This window comes from Pygocentrus nattereri, chromosome 19, assembly GCF_015220715.1.
Source record: "Pygocentrus nattereri isolate fPygNat1 chromosome 19, fPygNat1.pri, whole genome shotgun sequence".
Classification (NCBI taxonomy): domain Eukaryota; kingdom Metazoa; phylum Chordata; class Actinopteri; order Characiformes; family Serrasalmidae; genus Pygocentrus; species Pygocentrus nattereri.
Window position 1 is genome coordinate 14,629,544 of NC_051229.1, and position 26,264 is coordinate 14,655,807.

Below are 26,264 nucleotides of genomic sequence, written 5' to 3' on the forward strand. Positions count from 1 at the left end.
AGCTGTATAAGAGGCTGGACAGTAAAGAAGGAGTAAAGGACTTGTATTGTTTGGCTAAACAGAGAGATAGAGCCAGAAAGGATGTACAGCAGGTTAGGCTGATAAAGGATAGAGAGGGAAATGTACTAGTGAGTGAACAGGGAGTGTTGAGTAGATGGAAGGAGTACTTTGAAGAACTAATGAATGAGGAAAACGAGAGAGAGGAGGACAACAGGGGGAGAGATAGTGGATCAGGAAGTGCAGAGAATTTGTAAGGTGGAAGTGAGGGCAGCTTTAAAAAGGATGAAGAATGGAAAGGCAGTTGGTCCAGATGACATACCTGTGGAGGTATGGAGATGTTTAGGAGAGAAGGCAGTGGACTTTTTAACCAGGTTGTTTAACAAAATCCTGGAGAGTGAGAGGATGCCTGATGAGTGGAGAAGCAGTGTATTGGTCACCAATGGTGATGTAAGAGCTGCAGTAACTACAGAGGTATAAATTTGATGAGCCACACCATGAAGGTATGGGAAAGTTGTTGAAGCAAGGCTAAGGCGAGAGGTTCAGATCAGTGAGCAGAAAGAGTACCACAGATGCAATTTTTGCATTGAGAGTGTTGGTAGAGAAGTACAGAGAAGGTCAGAAGGAGCTACATTGTGTCTTTGTGGATCTAGAGAAGGCATATGATAGGGTGCCAAGACAGGAACTATGGTACTGTATGAGGAAGTCAGGTGCAGCAGAAAAGTATGTTAGGGTGGTGCAGGACATGTATGAGGATAGTGAGACAGTGGTGAGGTGTGCAGTTGGAGTGACAAATGGTTTCAAAGTGAAGATAGGGTTACATCAGGGATCAGCTTTGAGCCCCTTCTTTTTTGCAATGGTGATGGACAGGTTGACAGATGAGGTCAGGCAGGAGGCTCCATGGACCATGATGTTTGCAGATGACATTGTAATCTGTGATGAGAGTAGAGAGCAGGTGGAAGAGAATCTGGAGAGGTGGAGGTTTGCACTGGAGTGGAGAGGAATGAAGGTCAGTAGAGATAAGACCGAATACATGTGTGTGAATGAGAGGGAGGCAGGTGGAAAGGTGAAGATGCAAGGAGTAGAGGTCGTAAAGGTGGATGACTTCAAATATCTTTGGTCAACCATCCAGAACAATGGACAGTGTACAAAAGGTTGAAGAAGAGGGTGCAGGCAGGATGGAGTGGGTGTAGACGGATGTCAGGGCTGATGTGTGACAGAAGGATAGCAGCAAGAGTGAAAGGGAAGGTTTACAAGACAGTAGTGTGTCCTGCTATGATGTATGGTTTGAAGACTGTGGCTCTGTCTAAAAGACAGGAGGCTGAGCTGGAGGTGGCGGAGATGAAGATGCTGAGATTTTCGTTGGCAGTGACAAGGATGGACAAGATTAGAAATGAGCTGATCAGAGGGACAGTGAAGGTGGAGCAGTTTGGAGATAAAGCCAGAGAGGCCAGGTTGAGATGGTTTGGACATGCGTTGAGAAGGAATAGTGGATATATTGGGCAAAGAATGTTGGAGATGGAGCTGCCGGGTAGAAGGAGAAAAGGTTGACCTCAGAGAAGGCTTATGGATATAGTGAAGGTGGACATGGAGATGGTTGGTGTAAAAGTAGAGGAGGCAATGAATAGGGCAAGATGGAGGCAGATGATCCGATGTGGTGACCCCTAAAGGGATCAGCTGAAAGAAGAAGAAAAATTAATCTACACAAAGCCATAACATGCTCACACATTACAATCAAGGACATCCATATTAAAAGAACAATACAGATATAAGTAGTTAACAACAACAAGCAGTGATAAAAAGAAAACAACAAAACAAACACTGAAAAAGGAAATTGGTGGAATTGCCCATCACTGTTATACGGTGACATCACATGAGGCAGAAGGATATCAGGGGTGAACAACTCTGGTCCTGGGGGCTGGTGTCCAGCACAGTGTAATGATTTCCCTGCTCAAACACACCTGAACTTCAACTTGTCTGTTACTCTTGGTGTTTAGTAGGTGTTATAGGGAGACTACAAAACTGTGCTAGAACCCTCCAGGAACCCTGATCTATATACTGCACTGCTGTTTTACTAATCAGTTCCCATTACTGCACAATTATAAATGAACAAACACAGAAGTTGCTGCTGAATATTCCTCTCTGCCCTCACCAGCCCTCGACACCTCCAGGATCACAGCATGTGTGGAATTATTCAGTTGCGTGCAACACAGAACTGCTCTCTGCAACAAATAAAAGCAGCAATACATCACATATGACTATATATGCCAGTGTATATAACAAACAGAGGTGTCAGACTTGCATCAGTTCATGGTGTTTCATATCAGGGGGCATATTGACTCCACCCTGTCCACCCTTGTCTTGTTCTTTCATCTGTGTTTTGTAGCTTCTACCTGTATTCAGTCTTTTGTAAACTCATACATCAGCTGATCTTCTTTGAGATCCAACCTTGTCACACTCTGCACATGCAAACGCCTCACTTCCATATGATGTTATCATTAACTTTTTGTTGTCATCTGCACAATTATCATTTTAAATCACCCCAAAATCCACACTAACCATTCATATAATGCACTGCACTGAAAACACAAGTTATACTAGTTATTTCCGATATTAGTGAATCAGAGTACACATGCTGTTGACTGATGAAATCACCATTTCAGCAGAATCAATAACAATTTCGTTCTTTAGCATTTCAGAGCATATTTATTTTGCTCTCCCCCATTCTCTCCTGTGCTGTTATTTACATTCTCAGTTGTTATTCTGCAAAAAGCAAAGAGGTGAGGGTGATAATGAAGTGTGGAAATGAATTTGTATTAAAGAATAACACCACTTGCAGAAGTGCACTACTCACAGATCTGTTGCTGATTCTGTTTTGGTAGTAACAATTGCAGAACCTATAAGGACAAAGCAAATGTGTTAATTATATGCATCACTTAGTTTCATTCAGCCTTACACCCAATGATGGCTGGGATAGGCTCCAGCTCCCCCATGACCCCGAAGGATAAGTGGATTTGTGGGGGGCTGGATTCATTGGGTGCTCAGCACCCCTAAAGCTCCAAAGAATCACCCCTGGTTATATCAGTGCTATCCCTGATGCTTCTCTTTTGCCTCAATTCCATGATTCATAGACAAGATTCAAGACACATACAGCATAGGCACATACCAGCAAAAATAAGCTCCAGGGCACTGGAAGGTTGGTGGTGCATTTTTAGCAGCATGTGGGCAGCATATACTGTGACATCATGTTAGGTTCTATAGGCCATATTCATAGACACTTCAAAGATCACAAACTATTTGCGCCAAGCCAAGAATGGGCTAGAGGGGTATAAAGCTTTGGGGTTGTGGAGCACAGTTCTGTTCTCTGGAGTGGCAGAGCTCCATCAGAAACATTTGGATGAGTTTAAATGATGTTTGTGATCCAGAACTAATCATCCAGGAATGGCAATGTACAACAGATTTTGCCAAGAACTTCAGTTCATGCATGTGAACACGACATTTTTACTAATTAAAATTCATTTCATTCATAAAATTCATAAAACTGAATTGTTACTAGCTAGTTGATTATTTTGTACAGTTTTTACTGATTCCAGATCTAAGAGATTAAATATGTACAAGAAAAAATTAAATTCACAATTCCTGAGATCTATAGAAAAAGTAACTAGAAGGTTAAATGGCTTGCCATAGTAAAAGTACAACAAAGTAATTTATTTTTAAATTAAATTAATAAATAATACTATGTGTTTAAACTAATTAATGTTATTAAAAATTGTTACTGTAATAAAAATGAACTGGAAAACGTCTTCAATTGCTTCAATTGCAAATCTGCCAGACAAGACAGGCAAAAAAAAAAAAAGTAAAATAAGTACACAAGCATGTACACACATGACATTGAATGATGTCATGCATGAGTGCAGCTTTACAAGACTGACTGATCGTACCTGAAGTGGCCTCACTGGTGCTGGTTTTCTCAGAGGCAGAAACTGAAGCCACAGCTATTGTAACTGTTGAAAAAAGGAACAAGTTGATGTTTGTAGAACAATGAAATGGTGTGACTGTGTCAGGATTAAATCTGTCCTCTTCAGGGAAAGCTGGAGTTACTATGAAGCACCTGTGCAAAGTAAAACTCTGACAGAGTCTGATGCAGCCATTTAGACTGATGAAGAGGTTTTACTTTGAAAATACATCATACATTGTTCATCACTGAATTGACATGATTTAAAATGGTCTCTGTATGAATTCAACACATTACAGTTTTGACTGCCATAGCTCATGATTTTATGCACGTGGAAATGATGTGCACATTTGAATTGACCCAATTTCATTACATTCCATCAGATGAAGTAGATAAAATGTACTAGTGCTGTCATTCTCTCTCTCTCTCTCTCACTGTCATTCTCTCTCTCTCTCTCTCTCTCTCTCTATCTCTGTGCCTTTTTTGGTTACAGGCTGATGTAGGAAGATTTTCAGGTGCAGGGTGACTGTGTTCTGCAGCTGCTCATGAAACCACATATTCTATATTTATATCATGTTAATTTAGAACATCATCATTAGTGCCATCAGTAGAGTTGTTTTCTTGTGGTTTTATTTGTGTTACACAGTGGCAGAACAAACAGTGGCCTGGAACATTTATTGTTATACAGAACTAAATTAATTTAACCTCTGATGATCATGTTTTATTTGCATCTCTACATGTATGAAGAAAAATGTATAAACAAACTCAATAAACCAGTGAGGGCTGTCTGATTTTAACACGGCTGAAATCTAGCAGCTGTATATTTAGAATGAGTGACTGAGTGCTTGTTTAGAAACTTCAATGAGAATTCAAAGCCTTTAAAATGCTCCTCTACCTTTAAAACGTATACATTTACATTTTATACATTTAAACATTGCTTACTAATGTTTACTAGAGCAGGTCTTTTTCCTGACTACACTTTACTGTTTCTTATCCTATGCTAAGCATTATATTACAGCTGTATTCACTTCATGAAATCAAATACCAGGGTTTGTGATCATAGCTGTAGGAGCATCACTGACACTGAGATGAACAGGAGCCTGCAGATCTCCAGTTTTGCACCAGTACCAGCCAGCATCACTCTTCTGCAGCCCACTCATCTCCACACTGAAGGATCTTCTCCCATCATCACTGGTCTGAACAGTTGAATTCTGGGATGTGTCAGTCCTCCCCACTGTGTAGCACCTCTGGTCTTTAGATCTGCACCACTGCTTCTGTTCATTCTGATATCCAGCACTGTAGAGACACTGGACACTGACACTGCCCCCTTCCTGACCACTCACACTGCTCTCCACTACAGACACATCAGGACCTGGACACAAAGAGAGACAATTCTGTAATGATGCAAGAATGAAATATAATTAAATAACCACCAAAACAAAACAAAAAAAAAACCCTAAATAGGATTTATAATCTAATACCTGATTTCACTGTGATGTAAATGTCTTCTTTAACATCTGGCTGAAATATTCCCCAATCTCCACAGCACAAAAGTACATTCCAGTGTCTCCACTCTGCAGATCTCTCATAGTCACAGTAAAGAGACTCTGAGCTGGATAATCAGTCACTGTTACTCTACCTTTTGTAGTATTTCCATAAGCCAGAATCTCACAGTAATTAAATGCTGCTTTAGCATCATAACACCAGTATTTCTTATGTTGTATATATTTCATATCATAATGACACGGGATGGTGACCGTTCCTCCAGATTGAAGAGATAACTGCCTTTCTGACCACCTCCGGCTCTCAATGCCTGCAGAGACATCAGAACAAATGTCACTTTCTGCACATACTATTATCTTATTTTTGCTAGTTGCATTTAAGATTCTTGAGGATCAGTACATTAGTTTCAAACTTTGCTATTAGTTAATAAAAACTTTTTTTGCAGATTAATGTAAAAGGTAACATAGACAGTCAACTTACTGGAAATAAAGAAAATGAACATCAAAAGGTAGTTCATGTTAGACTCGTTCTTATGTCGAATAAGATGTAGCTTTTCTTGTTGCCTCAGTGTCTGTTGTGTTGGTGACACTATGACTATATCAGCAGAGCCAGTTCCTGTTAGTTAAATTTACCATCAAGCCACAAAACCGTTATAGAAAGCATGTCGTATGTTATGGACTGACTTCATAAAAGATGAACTGATGAGAGACTGACCTCAGGCCAATAGACAAACTCTCGAGCCCATGTGTAAAATACAAGGCCAATGGGCCAAATAGGATTGTGTGGCAGGCCTGATCTGACTCGTGGGCTAAAACAGATTTTTCATTTTCTATTAATATTATTCCTTTTCACAATGTGCTGCACTATAGTTCCCAGCATGCACTGCAATGTAACCTACTACGACTCTCCTACCCCAACACCAGTCTGTGGTACAGTGGTTACACCTCAATTCTAGACAATTCTGTGCAATTCCACACGAGTCGTATCACCAAAATGCATTTCAGCTCCAGTTCAACCAATACAAACGCCTGTTAGCTCAGGAGTTCATTTGAGCCCAAGTTTTAATGAACTTGCAGATAAGAAAGGGCGTCTAGTTCAAGCAAATTTAGGTTTAAAAGTCTGAGACAAAATTGAGTATTTCAGGTGTTCATGTAATATTTCAAGGTCTACTGCAAGTGTCTGTATTTTACTGTTGAAGTTTTTGCATATTTTAAATAAGCAATAGCCAGTTCAGATTATACTACATTAATTAAAAATCACAGATTTGATGAGATTTTTTAATTTGGCCCTTTATTGGTTGAGTTTGACACCTCTGTTCTAGAGCCTTTTGACTATGAAGCACTGAATACAGTTCGTATAAGATGAAACAGCAGGTGTGTTTAAACTTCTTATTCCTATTTACACTTTTTGGTGAAATGAAATTAAATTACACAGCTGTATCATTTTCGTTGTAATTGTAAATAGTTTGCTGATCTTGTCATTTCAACAGTAACAGTAACATTTTGATCCCTTTGTTAACTGTTTCTTTCTTAATGTCAGAAAACAGAACATAGGAACAAGAACAAAGCACTTCACTGGACAACAAGACACTGTTCACTTGCTGTTGTTGGATTCAGTTATGCTGACATATTTCTTTCAATCCAGTGTACACTTAATGTACACATATCTTATAAACTACACAAATCACATTTCTTGAGGAGTTGGGACATTTTGTAAATAAATGTAATAAAAACAAGAATCTGTAATTTGTTAATTGTCTTGAACCTTCATTTGACTCGCAAATGTAAAAAGAAAAGAATATTTCTCAGTGCAAGATTACAAAGAATTTAAGACTTTCCCCATGTACTGTATTATATACACATATTGTAAAAAGATTCAGGGAATCTGTAGAAATCTTTGTCCGCATAGGGCAAGGCCAGAAACCACTGTTGAATGTGTGTGACCTTCAAGCCCTCAGATGGCACTGCATGAGAAAACGTCACGCTACTGTTAAATACACCTGCATGGGCTCAGATGGACTTTGGAAAACCATCATGAATTAACACAGTTTGCTGCTGCAACAAGAAATGCAACTTGAAACTTTATTACGCAAGAAGAAATCCATGAATCAATTCTGTGCAGAAGTTACTGGGCCCAAGATCGTCTATGTTAGTCCAAAAAAAAAGTGGAAATGTATGCTGTGGTCAGATGAGTCCATGTTTTAGCTTGTTTTTGGGAAAACATTGAGTTCTCCAAAGACAAAAGAAGCCATCCAGACTTTTATCACCAAAAGTCAACATATGTCTAGTATGATTTTTTTACATATAAAAATATAAAATTATGGACTAGTATATGGAGTGAAAGAATAGTCCTGTCCATAATATACGCTGCAATTTAACAGAATTTTACATTAAATAAGTAATGGAATGTCAATTTTCATCTTTTTGAGAGAGAGAATGAGTACAGCAAATGATACAGATTAGCCATTGTTGATGAATTGCTTGTCTATTTATGTTATTAAATAACACATTCATAATATCTGTGAAAGAAAAGCATAAAAATAGTAATAGTAATAAAATAAATTAACTAACAGAATTGTCTGTTAATGTTACAAAAAATTTACTATTAATTTTTTACCACTATAATTTTGTTTATAGATTTTTTTACAGTGTAAGTAGGTTTATCTTATACCTGTAGGAAGTACACTATATTTCTAAAAGTATTCGCTCATCTGCCTTCACACGCATATGAAATTGAGTGACATCCCATTCTTAATCCATAGGATTTAATATGATGTTGGCCCACCCTTTGCAGATATAACAGCTTCAAGGTTTTCCACAGGGTTTAGGAGTGTGTATGAGAATTTTTGATCATTCTTCTGGAAGTGCTTTTGTGAGGTCAGACACTGATGTTGGATGGGCTCACAGTGTCCACTCTAATTCAACTTAAAGGTGTTCCATCAGTTTGAGGTCAGGACTCTGTGCAGGCCAGTCAAGTTCTTCCACACCAAACTCGCTCATCCATGTCTTTATGGACCTTGCTTTGTGCACTGGTGCACAGTCATGTTGGAACAGGAAGGGGCCATCCCCAAACTGTTCCCACAAAGTTGGGAGCATGAAATTGTCTGAAAATCTCTTGGTCTGCCGAAGCATTAAGAGTTCCTTTCACTGGACCTAAGGGTCCGAGCCCAACTCCTGAAAAACAACACCACACCATAATCCCCCCTCCACCAAACTTTACACTTGGCATAATTCAGTCAGACAAGTTGCGTTCTCCTGGGAGCCAAAAAACTCAGACTCATCCATTGGATTGCCAGACAGAGAAGCGTGATTCTTCACGCCAGAGAACACGTCTCCACTGTTCTAGAGTCCACTGGCGGCGCTTTGCACCACTGCATTTGACGCTTTGCATTGCACTTGGTGATGTAAGGCTTGAATGCAGCTGCTTGGCCATGGAAACCCATTCCATGAAGCTCTGTTCTTGAGCTAATCTGAAGGCCACATGAAGTTTGGAGGTCTGGACCCACTGTCATTTTACATGGCCTACTAATTCGTAACTGAGTTGCTGTCATTCCACTTTGTTATAACACTACTGACAGTTGACTGGAATATTTAGTAGTGAGGAAATTTCACGTCTGGACTTGTTACACAGATGGCATCCTATCAGGTACCACTCTGGAATTCAGTGAGCTCCTGAGAGCGACCCATTCTTTCATAAATGTCAGTAGAAGCAGTTTGCATGCCTAGGTGCTTGGTTTTATACACGTAGAAGTGATTGGAAAATGATTTGGATGGGTGAGTGAGTACTTCTGGAAATATATTGAATGTTCTGCAAGTGATTTTCCAATCCCCACTAAATGGGTGATGTATTTTGCAAAAAAGTGCTAATAATGAGTCTCATGTATGCCCGTAGTCCCCTCACCAGTCACCAAATGATACTCTGTTCATCTGTGTGCTCTCTATGCTCGAGAAACTTACTGAGAGAAAGCTAACAACCAAGCGAAAACTAACCTATCAATCATAACTGAGCTAGGCTAGACCAGCTGCCTGCTTGCTGTTTCTTTTATTCAGTTGGCCACACCAGTTTTCCCTGGATGCCTGGATGCACCTCAAACAGTAAAGTAAATAAGAACCTCATCATCTTTAGGACGTTCATATATAAAACCTATTAATGTGTTATTGCCCTTTGGACACAGTAGGGTCTACAACACCACCTGCATATATAGAACCTGTTTTACTCTCTTCTCACCACTTGCACTGAACTGAGGGCTCTGAAACAAGTGTTCTCCAATAGATCAGATAATTGGCTTTTAAGCCATGTAATATTACATTTCTGTGCTGTTTATTTAATTCAAACCTAATTTAATTAAAGAACCTTTCATATAACGACCAATTTAAGGGTTTTCCTAAAACCTTTAAATTATATGGAAGTTTTAACTAAAAATGTTCTCACCCTTACAAATCATTTACTTAAATTGTTCTCTAAAGAATTATCCATTTAAAGGGAAACAGAAATGGTTCTTCTGTGGCATCATGCAAAGAACCCAGAATTCTGGGATGTGTCAGTCCTCCCCACTGTATAGCAGCGCCAGTCTTTAGATCTGCACCACTGCTTCTGGTTATGTAGATACTCTGCACTGTAGAGACCCTGGACACTGACCCTGCCCTCCCTTCCAATAAAAAATTTGATTCTGACCACTCACACTGCTCTCCATCACAGACAGATCAGTAACTGGACACAAAGACAGACAATGTTGTTTGGATTAATTATAATTAACATGAGAAACACAACTAAATTCAGGGAAAGGCTAATACTATTGTAATCTCATACCTGACTCCGCTGTGACATGCATTTCTTCTTTAACATCAGGCCACAATCCCTCAATCTCCACAGCACACCAGTACCATCCAGTGTCTCCACTCTGCAGATCTCTCATAGTCACAGTAAAGAGACTCTGAGCTGGGTAATCGATCACTGTTAATTTCTCCTTTGTCATATTTGCATACGCCCGAATCTCACAGTACCTGAATTCACCCCCAAGATGATAGCACCAGTATTTCTTATGTTGCATATATTTGTTATCATAGTGACATGGAATAGTGACAGACGCTCCAGTTTGAAGAGTTAAAAACCTGTCACTCTCGAGACCTGCAGAGACAACAGACAGACAGCTATTGTTACTGACTGCAAATAAGCCTCATTTTGTGTTTTGAAATACTATTAATAGTACATTAACACTAATGTCTGGCTTTGATAACTGGTCTAAATGAATGCAATACAAAAACTTACTGCATGAAAATCTACTTACATGTGACAAAAGATATAAAAATGAAAAGGCAATGCATGTTAGTTGTTTTTTTCATGGCATAAATTTTGCTTCATCTGTCTCCATTGTGTTGCTGATACTGTGCCCATAGAGGCTCAACCAGTTCCTGTTTGTTAAATTTAAAATCAAGATGTCAAACCAGAAACAGAATCAGAAGATGTATTCATTCTGAAACTTAACTGAACTGAACTGAACTGTCTATATTATTAATACATGCAAGACTTAGCTGTTGGATGAAATCTAAACCACCTATCTGTCCTTTCCGCCCAACAGTGTCCACTGCTTTTGATTATAAAGCACTGAATACAAGTCACATAAGAAGAATCTGCACGCATGTTTAAGAATCTCATTCACATCACAGCAATTTATTATTAACAAAGGACACTTGTATTGATAAATTGTTAAATGAGTTTTATATTTGTGCTCTGAACTCTGAAATAATCCATTATGGTCAGTAATAGTGCCCTGTACATATAATGTATGTAACCCAACCCTTCATTTCTCCCAAGTGCACAAACCCTAACAGCCATGACACCATTACCCTGATCTTAGACTTAATAATAATAATAGATAGTATTGTTATTTTCAAAACAGTAAAAATGTAACAGTTAAATAATCTTTTTTAAACTCAGGGTAACGTTAGGTATCATTTAACAGAACAAATACTATATTTCATTGTATTTGACACTGACACTGACATTTGATTGTTTTATCTCTCAGATACTGCTAGAAACAAAAAGTCACTGTTGATACTGAGAGAAAAGTTGCAGAATTGAACACAGAACCCTGTGTAATACAATGCAATACAATACTATATAAGACTCAGTAAATGCTCAGTAATGGTAGATCAATGTGGCAGTTTATTAATATTAATACAAAGGCTTTCAAATATGAATTTGACTTTTTACTGGTTTAACTGTAAAAAGGTTCAGTATTACGACTGGTATCAGGATATTAGAATTACTCGGCATTGGATTGAAAAGAAAATTAATGGTGTTTTTTTATTAATATATAATAATATATAATAATTAATCCACACAAAGCCATAACATGCTCAAACACACATTACAATCAAGGACATGCATATGAAAAGTACAATATAGACATAAGTAGTTAACAACAACAAGCAGTGATAAAAAGAAAACAATAAAACAAACATTGAAAAAGGAAATTAGTGGAATTGCCCATCACTGTTATACGGTGACATCACATGAGGCAGAAGGATATCAGGGATGGACAACTCTGGTCCTGGGGGCTGGTGTCCAGCACAGTGTAATGATTTCCCTGCTCAAACACACCTGAACTTCAACTTGTCTGTTACTCTTGGTGTTTAGTAGGTGTTATAGGGAGACTACAAAACTGCGCTGGAACCCTCCAGGAACCCTGATCTATATACTGCACTGCTGTTTTACTAATCAGTTCCCATTACTGCAATCAAACCATGATAAATGAACAAACACAGAAGTTGCTGCTGAATATTCCTCTCTGCCCTCGCCAGCCCTCGACACCTCCAGGATCACAGCATGTGTGGAATTATTCAGTTGTGTGCAACACAGAACGGCTCTCTGAAACAAATAAAAGCAGCAATACATCACATATGACTATATATGCCAGTGTATATAAAAGCACAAACAGAGGTGTCAGACTTGCATCAGTTCATAGTGTTTCATATCAGGGGGCATATTGACTCCACCCTGTCCACCCTTGTCTTGTTCTTTCATCTGTGTTTTGTAGCTTCTACCTGTAATCAGTCTTTTGTAAACTCATACATCAGCTGGGCTTCTTTGAGATCCAACCTTGTCACAGTCTGCACATGCAAACGCCTCACTTCCATATGATGTTACCATTAACTTTTTGTTGTCATCTGCACAATTATCATTTTAAATCACCCCAAAATCCACACTAACCATTCATATAATGCAATGCACTGCACTGAATTCACAAGTTATACTAGTTATTTCCAATATTAGTGAATCAGAGTACACATGCTGTTGAGTGATGAAATCACCATTTCAGGAGAATCAATAACAATTTTGTTCTTTAGCATTTCAGAGCAAAAAGCAAAGAGGTGGGGGGTGATAATGAAGTGTGGAAATGAATTTGTAATTAAAAAATAACACCACTTGCAGAAGTGCACTACTCACAGATCTGTTGCTGATTCTGTATTGGTAGTAACAATTGCAGAAACTATAAGGACAAAGCAAATGTGTTAATTATGTGTGTGTGTGTGTGTGTGTGTGTGTGTGTGTGTGTGTGTGTGTGTGTGTGTGTGTGATTTGATTCGTTTAAGGGTGAGCTCTATTTTAATCCAATAGGTGTAATAACATTGTCACTAGACGTAATGACCAGGGGCATCACTCAGCCAGTTTTAGGGGGGACTAAGGCCCAATCCCATTTCACCCTTTACCTAACACTTAGCCCTACCCCTCCGTTTTTTTACACATTCATGTCTAGGGGTAGGGTTATCCTGATTGTTGTTGAGATGGAGGGGTAGGGTGAAGTATTAGGGCTACATGGCCCTTCAAACAGTGATTTTTCAGGGGCGCATTCCAAACGGAGTGTTATGAGGAAATTCCCAGAATGTCCTGCGAATCATCAGCACTGCAAGTCTGTTGTACACTTACAGTAATAAGCAGTAACTAAATGTTTTGTAATTTTACATAACTGTAAAAAGTGATGCAGCTCAGTAAATTATATAAAATTTAACATGTTTATTTAACCATGTTTTTACTGTACATTAATTAAGAGACCCTTATTAGTCCCACAACAGGGAAATTTCACCTCTGCATTTAACCCATCTGTGAAGTGAAACACCACATACACACTAGTGAGCACACACACTAGGGGGCAGTAAGCACACTTGCCCGGAGCGGTGGGCAGCCCAATCCGCAGCGCCTGGGGAACAATTGGGGGTTAGGTGTCTTGCTCAAAGACACCTCAGTCATGTGCTGTCGGCTCTGGGGATCGAACCGGCGACCTTCCGGGCCTACATGTGTTCCTCTCCTGCATGCGCATGGTGGTCACACCGGATACTAATGTGTGTATCTTCCCAGTAAAAAGTCACAGCTCACGATCTGATGAAAAATAAACTTTCCTCAGCAATTTGAAATGAAGGAGCTTGGTGCAGTAAGGGTAAAGAGAGGTTGGAAAATGACCGTTTAAAAATTCAGGTGAAAAAATTGAATTGTAAGTATAATGTATGATAGACACTTTAATTAAAGTGGCAGGATATTTCATTTATTAAGTCATCACACAATCAAGAGACATTTGTTTATGTATTTTTGTGTCTGCAGTGGACTGTTCCCTCTTTGGCCATGTCAGGCCTTGTGGTCTGAGGCCCCCCAAGTCCCTTGGGCACAGGCCTCACTGGCATGGTCAGTCAGTAATCCATCTCAGGTTACATTTACAGTTTTTTCAGTATATCTGACAATGTCAGTGAACTTTAACAACATAATACAGCATGCTGGGACTGTTGAGATGGTCTGTATTAGACCTGTTTCATGTTCAGTGACCTCTCAGGTCAACATCCACAAATATAAAGTTGAATCTAACAAATAAAATGAATAACTGAATTCAGCAGATTATAAACAAATAGTTTTTCAGCAGTTGATTAAAAGTCTCTTGATAATCTACGGAATGTATTCACTGATGCTACAACATTGATATGTTGTTGATATGGTCCTGAGATTAAGACCACTGTGAAGTACTTATTTCATGTAAAAAGGACCACTTAAAATAAAGTGTCACCCTGCGTTGTGACAACAGCTCTTATAAAAAGGACTAAACAATTAAAATTGGATGTGAATTGAAAACAAACACTGGTAGCTTAGTGCTAACAAAATTCCCATAGGGATGCTAGTAGAATATGCATTGTGCTAGCAGCTAATCAGACATTAAAAGGCTATGTACAAAGCAATTTACAAGGTTTCTGCATTAAACATTTCTAATGAGTTCTATAATGACACACAACTGACAGGTCTTCATGGTTTTACTATGTAGGGTTAATGAAGGACAAGTTAATGAAATGACAATAATACTCCATAACTTATTTACCATTCTGTTACATCCATGCTGTTCCTGATGTTTCACTTTTCCCCAAACTCTGCGCTCCATAGACTCAAATACATACAGCAAAGGCTCATGCCTGCATAAATAAGCTCCAAGGGTGGTGGAAGGTTAAAGGTACGTTTTTAGCAGCATTCAGGCAGAATATACTGTGCCATCATGCTAGATACTATAGACGAGGCTCATAAAAGGAAACCACAAAGAGCAGATAGTGTGGCATCACACACCCTGCTCTCTCTGCTCTCTGATGAACTAATGATGATTTTAAGGCAATATTATCCTGCATCAAGCCAAACAGCCTCTAACCCCTGCTTCTTGTAGTGATCCCTAAAGCAGCCAGTCGGCAAGGCAAGTGACTCACTTCTCTTTAACAGGCAGTGTTGAACATAAACACATCGTAGCTACTGCAGCTTTGGAATATAAATACAGAAAATAAAAGTAAAGATGTATTTGGGTGCCCAGTCAAATGGCATGTTTTGTTGACTGTGAAAATAAGTGAAGTGAAATAAGTGCACATCTTCTATAGGGAACACAGTTCTGCACATGTTACTGCACAATTACTGTTTAATTCATCGTATCTGAATTGAACATATACAAAAAACAATAAATGCAAAATCAATATTGGGATTGTCACTTTCTCCATCTCTACATGTTGTGGCTATTTCTCCAGGTTTTAGAACTCTGCCCACTTCATGACTTGTGAACACAAATCGCTTGTAACACAATATCTTTCAGCACAAACAGGTCACAGGCAGCTCACATCACCTCATCTGCTTAACGTTTGAATGATATCATGCATGAGTGCAGCTTTAAAAGACTGATAGACTGTAGTCGTACCTGAAGTGGCTTCACTGATGCTGGTTCCCTCAGTGGCAGAAACTGAAGTCACAGCTGTTGAACAAAAGGAACACGATGATGTTCCTTGCACAATGAAATGGTGTGACTGTCATTATTAAATCTTTCCTCTCCACCCTCACACTTTCCTCATGTACACATTTAACCCTTTTGTGTTATTCATGTTTTTGTTACTCTGGGGTCTGGTGAACCCATCAGATTATTGTTTTTTAAATCAATACAGCCAAAATGAGTTATAGAAAATATTATAAGTGGCCAGCGTAGGGTTCTCGTTTAGCAGCTGAAGCCAGTCAGAAGCCTTTCCATGTTGTCCATCCTCACACACATACATTTAAAGATTGTTTGCCTGCGTTTACTAGAGCAGGCCCATTTCTTGACACTTTATTGGTTGTTGTGAGATGATAGGCATTACATTACAATTGTGTTCACTTATTCAGTTCAAGAAATCAAATGCTTTTGTTTGCGATCGTACCTGGAGGAGCATCACTGACACTGAGATGAACAGGAACCTGTAGATCTCCAGTTTTACACCAGTACCATCCAGCATCACTCTTCTGCAGCCCACTCATCTCCACACTGAAGGATCTTCTCCCATCATCACTGATCTGAACAGCAGAATTCTGGGATGTGTCAGTCCTCCCCACTGTGTAGCACCTCTGGTCTTTAGATCTGCACCACTGCTTCTGTTCATTCTGATATCCAGCACTGTAGAGACACTGGACACTGACACTGCCCCCTTCCTGACCACTCACACTGCTCTCCAACACAGACAGATCAGGATCTGGACACAAAGGCAGAAAATTCTGTAATGATGCCATGATGAAACATAGTCAAAGAAACACCAAAATTCAGTGATGAACAAACAGTCATGAATAGGATTTATAATCAAATACCTGATTTCACTGTGATGTAAAGGTCTTCTTTAACATCTCTCTGAAATATTCCCCCAATCTCCACAGCACACCAGTACATTCCAGTGTCTCCACTCTGCAGATCTCTCATAGTCACAGTAAAGAGACTCTGAGCTGGATAATCAGTCACTGTTACTCTATCTTGTGTAGTATTTTCATAAGCCAGAATCTTACAGTAATTAAATGCTGTTCTAGCATCATAACACCAGTATTTCTTATGATGTATATATTTCATATCATAATGACATGGGATGTTGACCGTTCCTCCAGATTGAAGAGATAACTGCCTTTCTGACCACCTCCAGCTCTCAATGCCTGCAGAGACATCAGAACAAATGTGATTTTGTGCGCATACTATTATCTTATTTTTGCTTTTAAAACTTTGCTATTAGTTCATAAAAATAGTTTATTTTGCTCAAGAATGTAAAAGGTACCATAAAAGTCAACTTACTTGGAATAAAGAAAATGAACATCAAAGGTAGTCCATGTTACACTGGTTCTTATGTCGAATAAGATGTTGCTTTTCTTGCTTCCTCAGTGTCTGTTGTGTTGGTGACACTGTGACTATATCAGCAGAGCCAGTTCCTGTTAGTTAAATTTACCATCAAGCAACAAAACCATTATAAAGAGCATGTTTTAATTTCTGAACTGACATCATAAGAGATGTACTGAAGAGAGACTGACCTCAGGCCATCAGACAAATTCTGACAGCCGCTGTATGTAGCTGTAACTGATGAACTGAAGACTTCACTCAGGTAATCAGTCTGACCCACCCACTGCTCCCTCACTCTAGATTGTAGTTTTTGACTACACTGTTAACAATAGCAGTAATTTCACACTGAACAAGCACAGCATTATGAGATTATGATACTTATCAGCTCCACTTACTAAATAGGAGCACTTTCTAGTTCTACAGTTACAGACTGTGGTCCATCTGTTTCTCTGCATACTTTGTTAGCCCCCTTTTACCCTGTTCTTCAGTGGTCAGGACCCCCATGGTCCCTCACAGAGCAGGTACTATTTAGTCAATGGATCATTCTCAGCACTGCAGTAACACTGACATCACTGACTGATAGTGTGTTAGTGTGTGTTGCACTGGTGTGAATGGACACAGCAGTGCTACTGGTGTTTTTAAACATCTCATTGTCACTGCTGGACTGAGAATAGTCCACCAACCAAAAATATCCAGCCAACAGCATCCTGTCAACAGCGTCCTGTGACCACTGATGAAGGACTAGAGGATGACCAACACAAACTGTGCAGCAGCAGATGAGCTATCGTCTCTGACTCTACAAGGTGGATTGACAAAGCAGTTTCTAATAGAGTGGACAGTGAGTGGACACAATGTTTAAAAACTCCAGCAGGACTGCTGTGACTGATCCACTTGTAACCCAGGTCTCATTTGGTTAACAGAAGGACACTGAGTCAAGTGAAATAATGGAGAATAAAAATTATAATTTAATTCTGAAGTGACATGAAATAGAAATCAACAGAACGAAACAGTCACTAAAGTGCAAAATTAATTGTGTAATTATCTTGAAAAAAAAAAAAAAAGAAATAATTGAAATACTCAGAACAACTGGTGAAATTAATACAGCCAATCAGCGTGAAGTGGGCGTAAACTCCGCCTTTTCTGATGTATGTTGTGCAGTGAAACTGGGAGAAATCCTGGGATTAAGTATTTCTAACTTGAGAATATGCTTTTACAAATCGTCTACCGTTGAAACATAAAGCTTAAGGCTTGGTGAAAGTCCATAAAGTAAAGGTTAAAACGGTCTATCTCTGACCGTAAGTGGTTTAACCTGAGCTATCCCAGTTTAGACAGGCCAGTAGTGTTGCTGTTGAAGGAGCACGTCGTGGTGAATTACATCTGCAACGACGACATATAAATATGTAGGACAGGATTCGGTCGGGTTATTTGGTGTGGTTGAATCCTTCGAAAACGTTTTTTTTTTTCATCGCTCGGCTGCACGTGGCCAGTGCACCGAATGGACGCTAGATGGCGAGCAAGGCCCATATTTGAGAGCCAACCACCCGAACCTGGAGCTGGAGTACTCATACTTTTGCTGGACTCCCGCACTGGTCTCTTTCTCTATCTGCTCACCCACTGAGTAGAACTGACTCTTGATATTTAAGTGAATCGATCTTGACAAAAGAGACGTTGAGGAGGAGAATTCTATTTCATTAAAACTGTTGATTATTGACTCTTTGTAATTTGATACGTGGCTTTGATGTTTGTTGTTGCTGATTTTCTACTGATTATCTTGGTTATTGCTGTTATTGATAATTGTGGGTTTTGTTCTTGATGGTTGAACTTACAGTTTTTGGAGTTTATTTTGGGTTAAACAACAGAGGTTTTAATCTAAAGAGAAATTTAGATTAACAACAGTAAAACAACAGTGTCCACTGCTTTTGATTATAAAGCACTGAATACAAGTCACATAAGAAGAATCTGCACGCATATTGAAGAATCTCATTCGCATCACAGCAATTTATTATTAACAAAGGACACTTGTATTAATAAATTGTTAAATGAGTTTTATATTTGTGCCCTGGACTCTGAAATAATCCATTATGGTCAGTAATAGTGCCCTGTACATATAATGTACGTAACCCAACCCTTCATTCCTCCCAAGTGCACAAACCCTAACAGCCACAGTGACACCATTACCCTGATCCTAGACTTAATAATAATAATAATAATAGATAGTATTGTTATTATTTTCAAAATAGTAAAAATGTAACACTTAAATAATCTTTTTTAACCTCAGGGTAACTTTAGGTATCATTTAACAGAACAAATACAATATTTCAAACTGACATTTGATTGTTTTATTGTTGTCTGAAAGAGTGGAAGGTTTAGGTGATGCTGGGCTACTGTGATAACATTACTGTTATACCAATAAAAGTATTTTAGCCTGACTCCTCACACTACTGTTTTAAATCTCTATGGATAAGAGCATCTGCTGAAAACATAAATGTAATGTTTACATACATATAGTGTGTATTTAGTATAGAAAGAGTAGTTGTCGATGTCAGCTGCTTCATCACTGGGTGGGCAAGAGGGACAGATTTAAGGATGTAATAAGCTATATGTGAAAAAAATGATGTGAAATTATCCATAAATACAATAAAAACTGAAGGCGTTATCTTAGTTTGTTAACGTTAGGTTGAACAGCCAGTGAACTGTGTGTACCAGCAGAGATCTATGTGATCACTGTGTTGATCAGTTTAAATTCTAAGATCTAAGATTCTAAGGTTCTAAGATCTAGTTTAGAACTTTTCCACCGTAAAGTTAATGTTAGTGATCACACTGAAGTTATTAAATATTCCCATGTCAGTTAGAGCTAGGAATACCTAGATTACAGTCAAATATTTTTCTTCTAAATAGTTTTCTAACAGCTGTACAGCACATAGACTATAGTTTGATTCTTCCAGTGAAATAGCAGAGCAGTCATTTGGTATGGATGAGCAGATCAATACTAAGAAATAAATACTTCTGATCCTGATATTTCTTTTAAAAAAAATCAATCCTTTGTTGACAGTATTGATACTAGACATTTTTAGTATTTACGTTTACATTTATAGCATTTAGCAGACCCTCTTATCCAGAGAGACTTACAAGAAGTGCTTTGTCTATCTAGAGAAAGCATCTTTGCTAGTTACAAATAGGTTAGAGAGAAAGACAGTCCTGAGCTCAGATACTGCTAGAAACAAAAGTCACTGTTGATACTGAGAGAAAAGGTGCAGAGTTGAACACAGAATTCTGTGTAATACAATGCAGTACAATACTATATATATATTTAATGTATAGGATAGGAACTACTTTTCCTTCCTCTTTTCCTTCTGCTTATTACAAACACACAGTCACATAGACATATAAGACTCAGTAAATGCTCTGTAATGGTAGATCAATGTGGCAGTTTATTAATATTAATACAAAGGCTTTCAAATATGAATTTGACTTTTTACTGGTTTAACTGTAAAAATCATAAAGAATTATCGTTTTTTAAAGGTTCAGTATTACAACTGGTATCAGGATATTAGAATTACTCGGCAATGGATTGAAAAGACAATTAATGGTGTTTTTTTAATATATAATAATATATAATAATTAATCTACACAAAGCAAATTAGTGGAATTGCACATCCCTGTTATACGGTGACATCACATGAGGCAGAAGGATACCAGGGGTGGACAACTCTGGTCCTGGGGGCTGGTGTCCAGCACAGTTTAATGATTTCCCTGCTCAAACACACCTGCGCTGGAACCCTCCAGGAACCCTGATCTATACACTGCACTGCTGTTTACTAATCAGTTCCCATTACTGCAATCAAACAATGATAAATTAACAAACACAGAAGTTGCTGCTGAATATTCCTCTCTGCCCTCGCCAGCCCTCGACACCTCCAGGATCACAGCATGTGTGGAATTATTCAGTTGCGTGCAACACAGAACGGCTCTCTGAAACAAATAAAAGCAGCAATACATCACATATGACTATATATGCCAGTGTATATAAAAGCACAAACAGAGGTGTCAGACTTGCATCAGTTCATAGTGTTTCATATCAGGGGGCATATTGACTCCACGCTGTCCACCCTTGTCTTGTTCTTTCATCTGTATTTTGTAGCTTCTCCCTGTAATCAGTCTTTTGTAAACTCATACATCAGCTGGCCTTCTTTGAGATCCAACCTTGTTACAGTCTGAACATGCAAACGCCTCAGTTCCATATGATGTTATCGTTACCTTTTTGTTGTCATCTGCACAATTATCATTTTAAATCACCCCAAAATCCACACTAACCATTCATATAATGCACTGCACTGCATACACAAGTTATACTAGTTATTTCTGATATTAGTGAATCACATGCTGTTGAGTGATGAAATCACCATTTCAGCAGAATCAATAACAATTTTGTTCTTTAGCATTTCAGAGCATATTTATTTTGCCGTCCCCCATTCTCTCCTGTGCTGTTATTTACATTCTCAGTTGTTATTCTGCAAAAAGCAAAGAGGTGGGGGTGATAATGAAGTGTGGAAATGAATTTGCAATTAAAGAATAACACCACTTGCAGAAGTGCACTACTCACAGATCTGTTGCTGATTCAGTTTTGGTAGTAACAGTTGCAGAACCTATAAGGTCAAAGCAAATGTGTCAATTATATGCATCACTTAGTTTCATTCAGCCTTACACCCAGTGACGGCTGGGATAGGCTCCAGCTCCCCCCATGACCCAGAAGGATAAGTGGATTTGAAGATATATATTGAAGATGCTATAACTGCTTTGTGACACTGGCATTTGTAAAGAGTGCGATACAAATAAAATTGGATGCGAGTTGAACTGATTTTAGCACTATGAGGTTGGTGCTAACGAAATTCTAATAGAGATGCTGGTGGGAATTTGCTTTGTGGTGGCAGCTCATCAGACGCATGCATGCACACACACACACATGCACCCACAGGTGAGGGGGCTAGACTCATTGGGTGCTCAGCACCCCTAAATCTCCAAAGAATCCCCTGGTTATATCAGTGCTATCCCTGATGTTTCGTTTTTGCCTCAATTCCATGATTCATAGACATGATTCAAGACACATACAGCATAGGCTCATACCAGCAAAAATAAGCTCCAGGGGCACTGGAAGGTTGGTGGTGCATTTTTAGCAGCATGTGGGCAGCATATACTGTGACATCATGTTAGGTTCTATAGGCCATATTCATAGACACTTCAAAGATCAGATAAACTATTTGTGCCAAGCCAAGCTTGGGCTAGAGGGGTATAAAGCCCTCCAGCTTTGGGGTTGTGGAGCACAGTTCTGTTCTCTGGAGTGGCAGAGCTCCATCAGAAACATTTGGGTGAGTTAATGTGATGTATGTGATCCAGAACTAATCATCCAGGAATTGAAATGTACAACAGATTTTGCCAAGAACTTCAGTTCACACATGTGAAAACAACATTTTTACTAGTTAAAATTCATTTCATTCATAAAATTCATAAAAACTGAATTGTTACTAGCTAGTTGAATTTATTTTATAGTTTTACATTTACTGATTCCAGATCTAAGAGAGTAAATATTTACAAGAAAAAATTAAATTCACAATTCCTGAGATCAATAGAAAAAGTAACAAGAAGGTTAAATGGCTTGCCATAGTAAAAGTACAACAAAGTAATTTATTTTTAAATTAAATTAATAAAATAATACCATGTGTTAAACTAATTAATGTACAGTAAAAATTGTTACTGTAATAAGACTTGACCCAATTTCATTACATTCCATCAGATGAAGTAGATAAAAATGTACTAGTGCTGTCATTCCATCTCTCTCTCTCACTGTCATTCTCTCTCTCTCTCTCTCTCTCTCTCTCTCACTGTCATTCTCTCTCTCTCTCTCTCTCTCTCTCTCTCTTTCTCTGCGCCTTTTATGGTTACAGGCTGATGTAGGAGGATTTTCAGGTGCAGGGTGACTGTGTTCTGCAGCTGCTCATGAAACCACATATTCTATATTTCTATCATGTTAATTTAGAACATCATCATTAGTGCCATCAGTAGAGTTGTTTTCTTGTGGTTTTATTTGTGTTACACAGTGGCAGAACAAACAGTGGCCTGGAACATTTATTGTTATACAGAACTAAATTAATTTAACCTCTGATGATCATGTTTTATTTGCATCTCTACATGTATGAAGAAAAATATATAAACAAACTAAATAAACCAGTGAGGGCTGTCTGATTTTAACACGGCTGAAATCTAGCAGCTCTATATTTAGAATGAGTGACTGAGTGCTTGTTTAGAAACTTCAATGAGAATTCAAAGCCTTTAAAATGCTCATCTACCTTTAAAACGTATACATTTACATTTTATACATTTAAACATTGCTTACTAATGTTTACTAGAGCTGGTCTTTTTCCTGACCACACTTTACTGTTTCCTATCATATGCTAAGCATTATATTACAGCTGTATTCACTTCATGAAATCAAATACCAGTGTTTGTGATCGTAGCTGGAGGAGCATCACTGACACTGAGATGAACAGGAACCTGCAGATCTCCAGTTTTACACCAGTACCAGCCAGCATCACTCTTCTGCAGCCCACTCATCTCCACACTGAAGGATTTTCTCCCATCATCACTGGTCTGAACAGTTGAATTCTGGGATGTGTCAGTCCTCCCCACTGTGTAACACCTCTGGTCTTTAGATCTGCACCACCACTTCTGTTCATTCTGATATCCAGCACTGTAGAGACACTGGACACTGACATTGCCCCCTTCCTGACCACTCACACTGCTCTCCAACACAGACACATCAGGATCTGGACACAAAGAGAGACAATTCTGTAATGATGCCATGATGAAACAGTCAAAGAAACACCAAAATTCAGTGATGAACAAACAGTCATGAATAGGATTTATAATCAAATACCTGATTTCACTGTGATGTAAAACTGTTCTTTAACATCTGGCTCAGTTAGTCTTATAGTCTCCACAGCACACCAGTACATTCCAGTGTCTCCACTCCGCAGATCTCTCATAGTCACAGTAAAGAGACTCTGAGCTGGATAATCAGTCACTGTTACTCTATCTTCTGTAGTATTTTCATAAGCCAGAATCGTACAGTAATTAAATGCTCCCCCAGCATTATAACACCAGTACTTCTTATGTTGTATATATTTCATATCATAATGACATGGGATGGTGAAATTTCCTCCAGATTGAAGAGATAACTGCCTTGCTGACCACCTCTGGCTCTCAATGCCTGTAAAAACATCAGAACAAATGTGACTTTCTGCACATACTATTATCTTATTTTTGCTAGTTGCATTTAAGATTCTTGAGGATCAGTACATTAGTTTCAAACTTTGCTATTAGTTAATAAAAACTTTTTTTGCAGATTAATGTAAAAGGTAATATAGAAAGTCGACTTACTGGGAATAAAGAAAATGAACATCAAAAGGTAGTCCATGTTAGACTCGTTCTTATGTTGAATAAGATGTAGCTTTTCTTGCTTCCTCAGTGTCTGTTGTGTTGGTGACACTGTGACGATATCAGCAGAGCCAGTTCCTGTAAGTTAAATTTACCATCAAGCCACAAAACCGTTATAGAAAGCATGTCGTACGTTATGGACTGACTTCATAAAAGATGAACTGATGAGAGACTGACCTCAGGCCAATAGACAAACTCTGAAAGCCGCTGCCCCCTCACTCTCAAGCCCATGAGTCAAAAACAAGGCCAATGGGCCAGACAGGATTGTGTGGCAGGCCTGATCTGACTCGTGGGCCTTGTGTTGGGCTAAAACAGATTTTTCATTTTCTATTAATATTAGCCCTTTTTCACAATGTGCTGCACTATAGTTCCCAGCATGCACTGCAATGTAACCTACTACAACTCTCCTACCCCAACACCAGTCTGTGGTACAGTGGTTACACCTCAATTCTAGACAATTCTGTGCAATTCTACACGAGTCGTATCACCAAAATGCATTTCAGCTGCAGTTCAACCAATATAAACGCCTGTTAGCTCAGGAGTTCATTTGAGCCCAAGTTTTAATGAACTTGCAGAAAAGAAAGGGCGTCTAGTTCAAGCAAATAGGTAGGTTTAAAAGTCTGAGACACTTTTGAGTATTTCAGGGGTTCATGTAATATTTCAAGGTCTACTGCAAGTGTCTGTATTTTACTGTTAGAAGTTTTTGCATATTTTAAATAAGCAATAGCCAGTTCAGATTATACTAAATTAATTAAAAATCACAGATTTGATGAGATTTTTTAATATGGCCCTCTATTGGTTGAGTTTCACACCTCTGTTCTAGAGCCTTTTGACTATGAAGCACTGAATACAGTTCGTATAAGACAAAACAGCAGGTGTGTTTAAACGTCTTATTCCTATTTACACTTTTTGGTGAAATGAAATGAAATTACACAGCTGTATCATTTTCGTTGTAATTGTAAATAGTTTGCTGATCTTGTCATTTCAACAGTAACAGTAACATTTTGATCCCTTTGTTAACTGTTTCTTTCTTAATGTCAGAAAACAGAACATAGGAACAAGAACAAAGGACAACAAGACACTGTTCACTTGCCGTTGTTGGATTCAGTTATGCTGACATATTTCTTTCAATTCAGTGTACACTTAAGGTACATAAATCTTATAAACTACACAAATCACATTTCCTGAGGAGTTGGGACATTTTGGAAATAAATGTAATAAAAACAAGAATCTGTAATTTGTTAATTGTCTTGAACCTTCATTTGACTCGCAAATGTAAAAAGAAAAGAATATTTCTCAGTGCAAGATTACAAAGAATTTAAGACTTTCCCCATGTACTGTATTATATACACATATTGTAAAAATTCAGGGAATCTGTAGAAATCTTTGTCCGCATAGGGCAAGGCCAGAAACCACTACTGAATTTGTGTGACCTTCAAGCCCTCAGATGGCACTGCCTGAGAAAACGTCACGCTACTGTTAAATACAGCATGGGCTCAGATCTACTTTGGAAAACCATCGTCAATTAACACAGTTTGCTGCTGCAACAAGAAATGCAACTTGAAACTCTATTACGCAAGAAGAAATCCATGAATCAATTCTGTGCAGAAGTTACTGGGCCCAAGATCGTCTATGTTAGTCCAAAAAAAGTGGAAATGTATGCTGTGGTCAGATGAGTCCATGTTTTAG

General features: G+C 38.5%; 1 protein-coding gene across 1 annotated transcript; it reads right to left on the minus strand.

Moving 5' to 3' along the window:
- Positions 1 to 2,847: 2,847 nt before the first annotated feature.
- Positions 2,848 to 24,627, minus strand: LOC119261628 (polymeric immunoglobulin receptor-like). The gene is made up of 9 exons (XM_037531241.1): positions 24,519 to 24,627; positions 24,016 to 24,348; positions 23,579 to 23,905; positions 21,688 to 21,730; positions 18,577 to 18,736; positions 16,574 to 16,976; positions 16,153 to 16,461; positions 15,663 to 15,716; positions 2,848 to 2,894 (listed from the first exon to the last, which is right to left on the minus strand). Exons 1-9 carry the CDS (start codon positions 24,553 to 24,555, stop codon positions 2,848 to 2,850), a joined length of 1,713 nt encoding a protein of 570 aa, XP_037387138.1. The 5' UTR covers positions 24,556 to 24,627.
- Between the last annotated feature and the right edge of the window lie 1,637 nt (positions 24,628 to 26,264).

Bases quoted from the DNA above. Each gene is read 5' to 3' on its own strand.
- LOC119261628 (XM_037531241.1), bottom strand. From the start codon at position 24,555: ATGGACTACCTTTTGATGTTCATTTTCTTTATTCCCA. The intron at 21,731-23,578 runs GTATTTGATTTC...TTGACCTTATAG, and splicing joins AGCTACGATCACAAACACTG to GTTCTGCAACTGTTACTACC. The intron at 18,737-21,687 runs GTGAGTAGTGCA...TCTTTTGTCAAG, and splicing joins ACTGAATCAGCAACAGATCT to ATCGATTCACTTAAATATCA.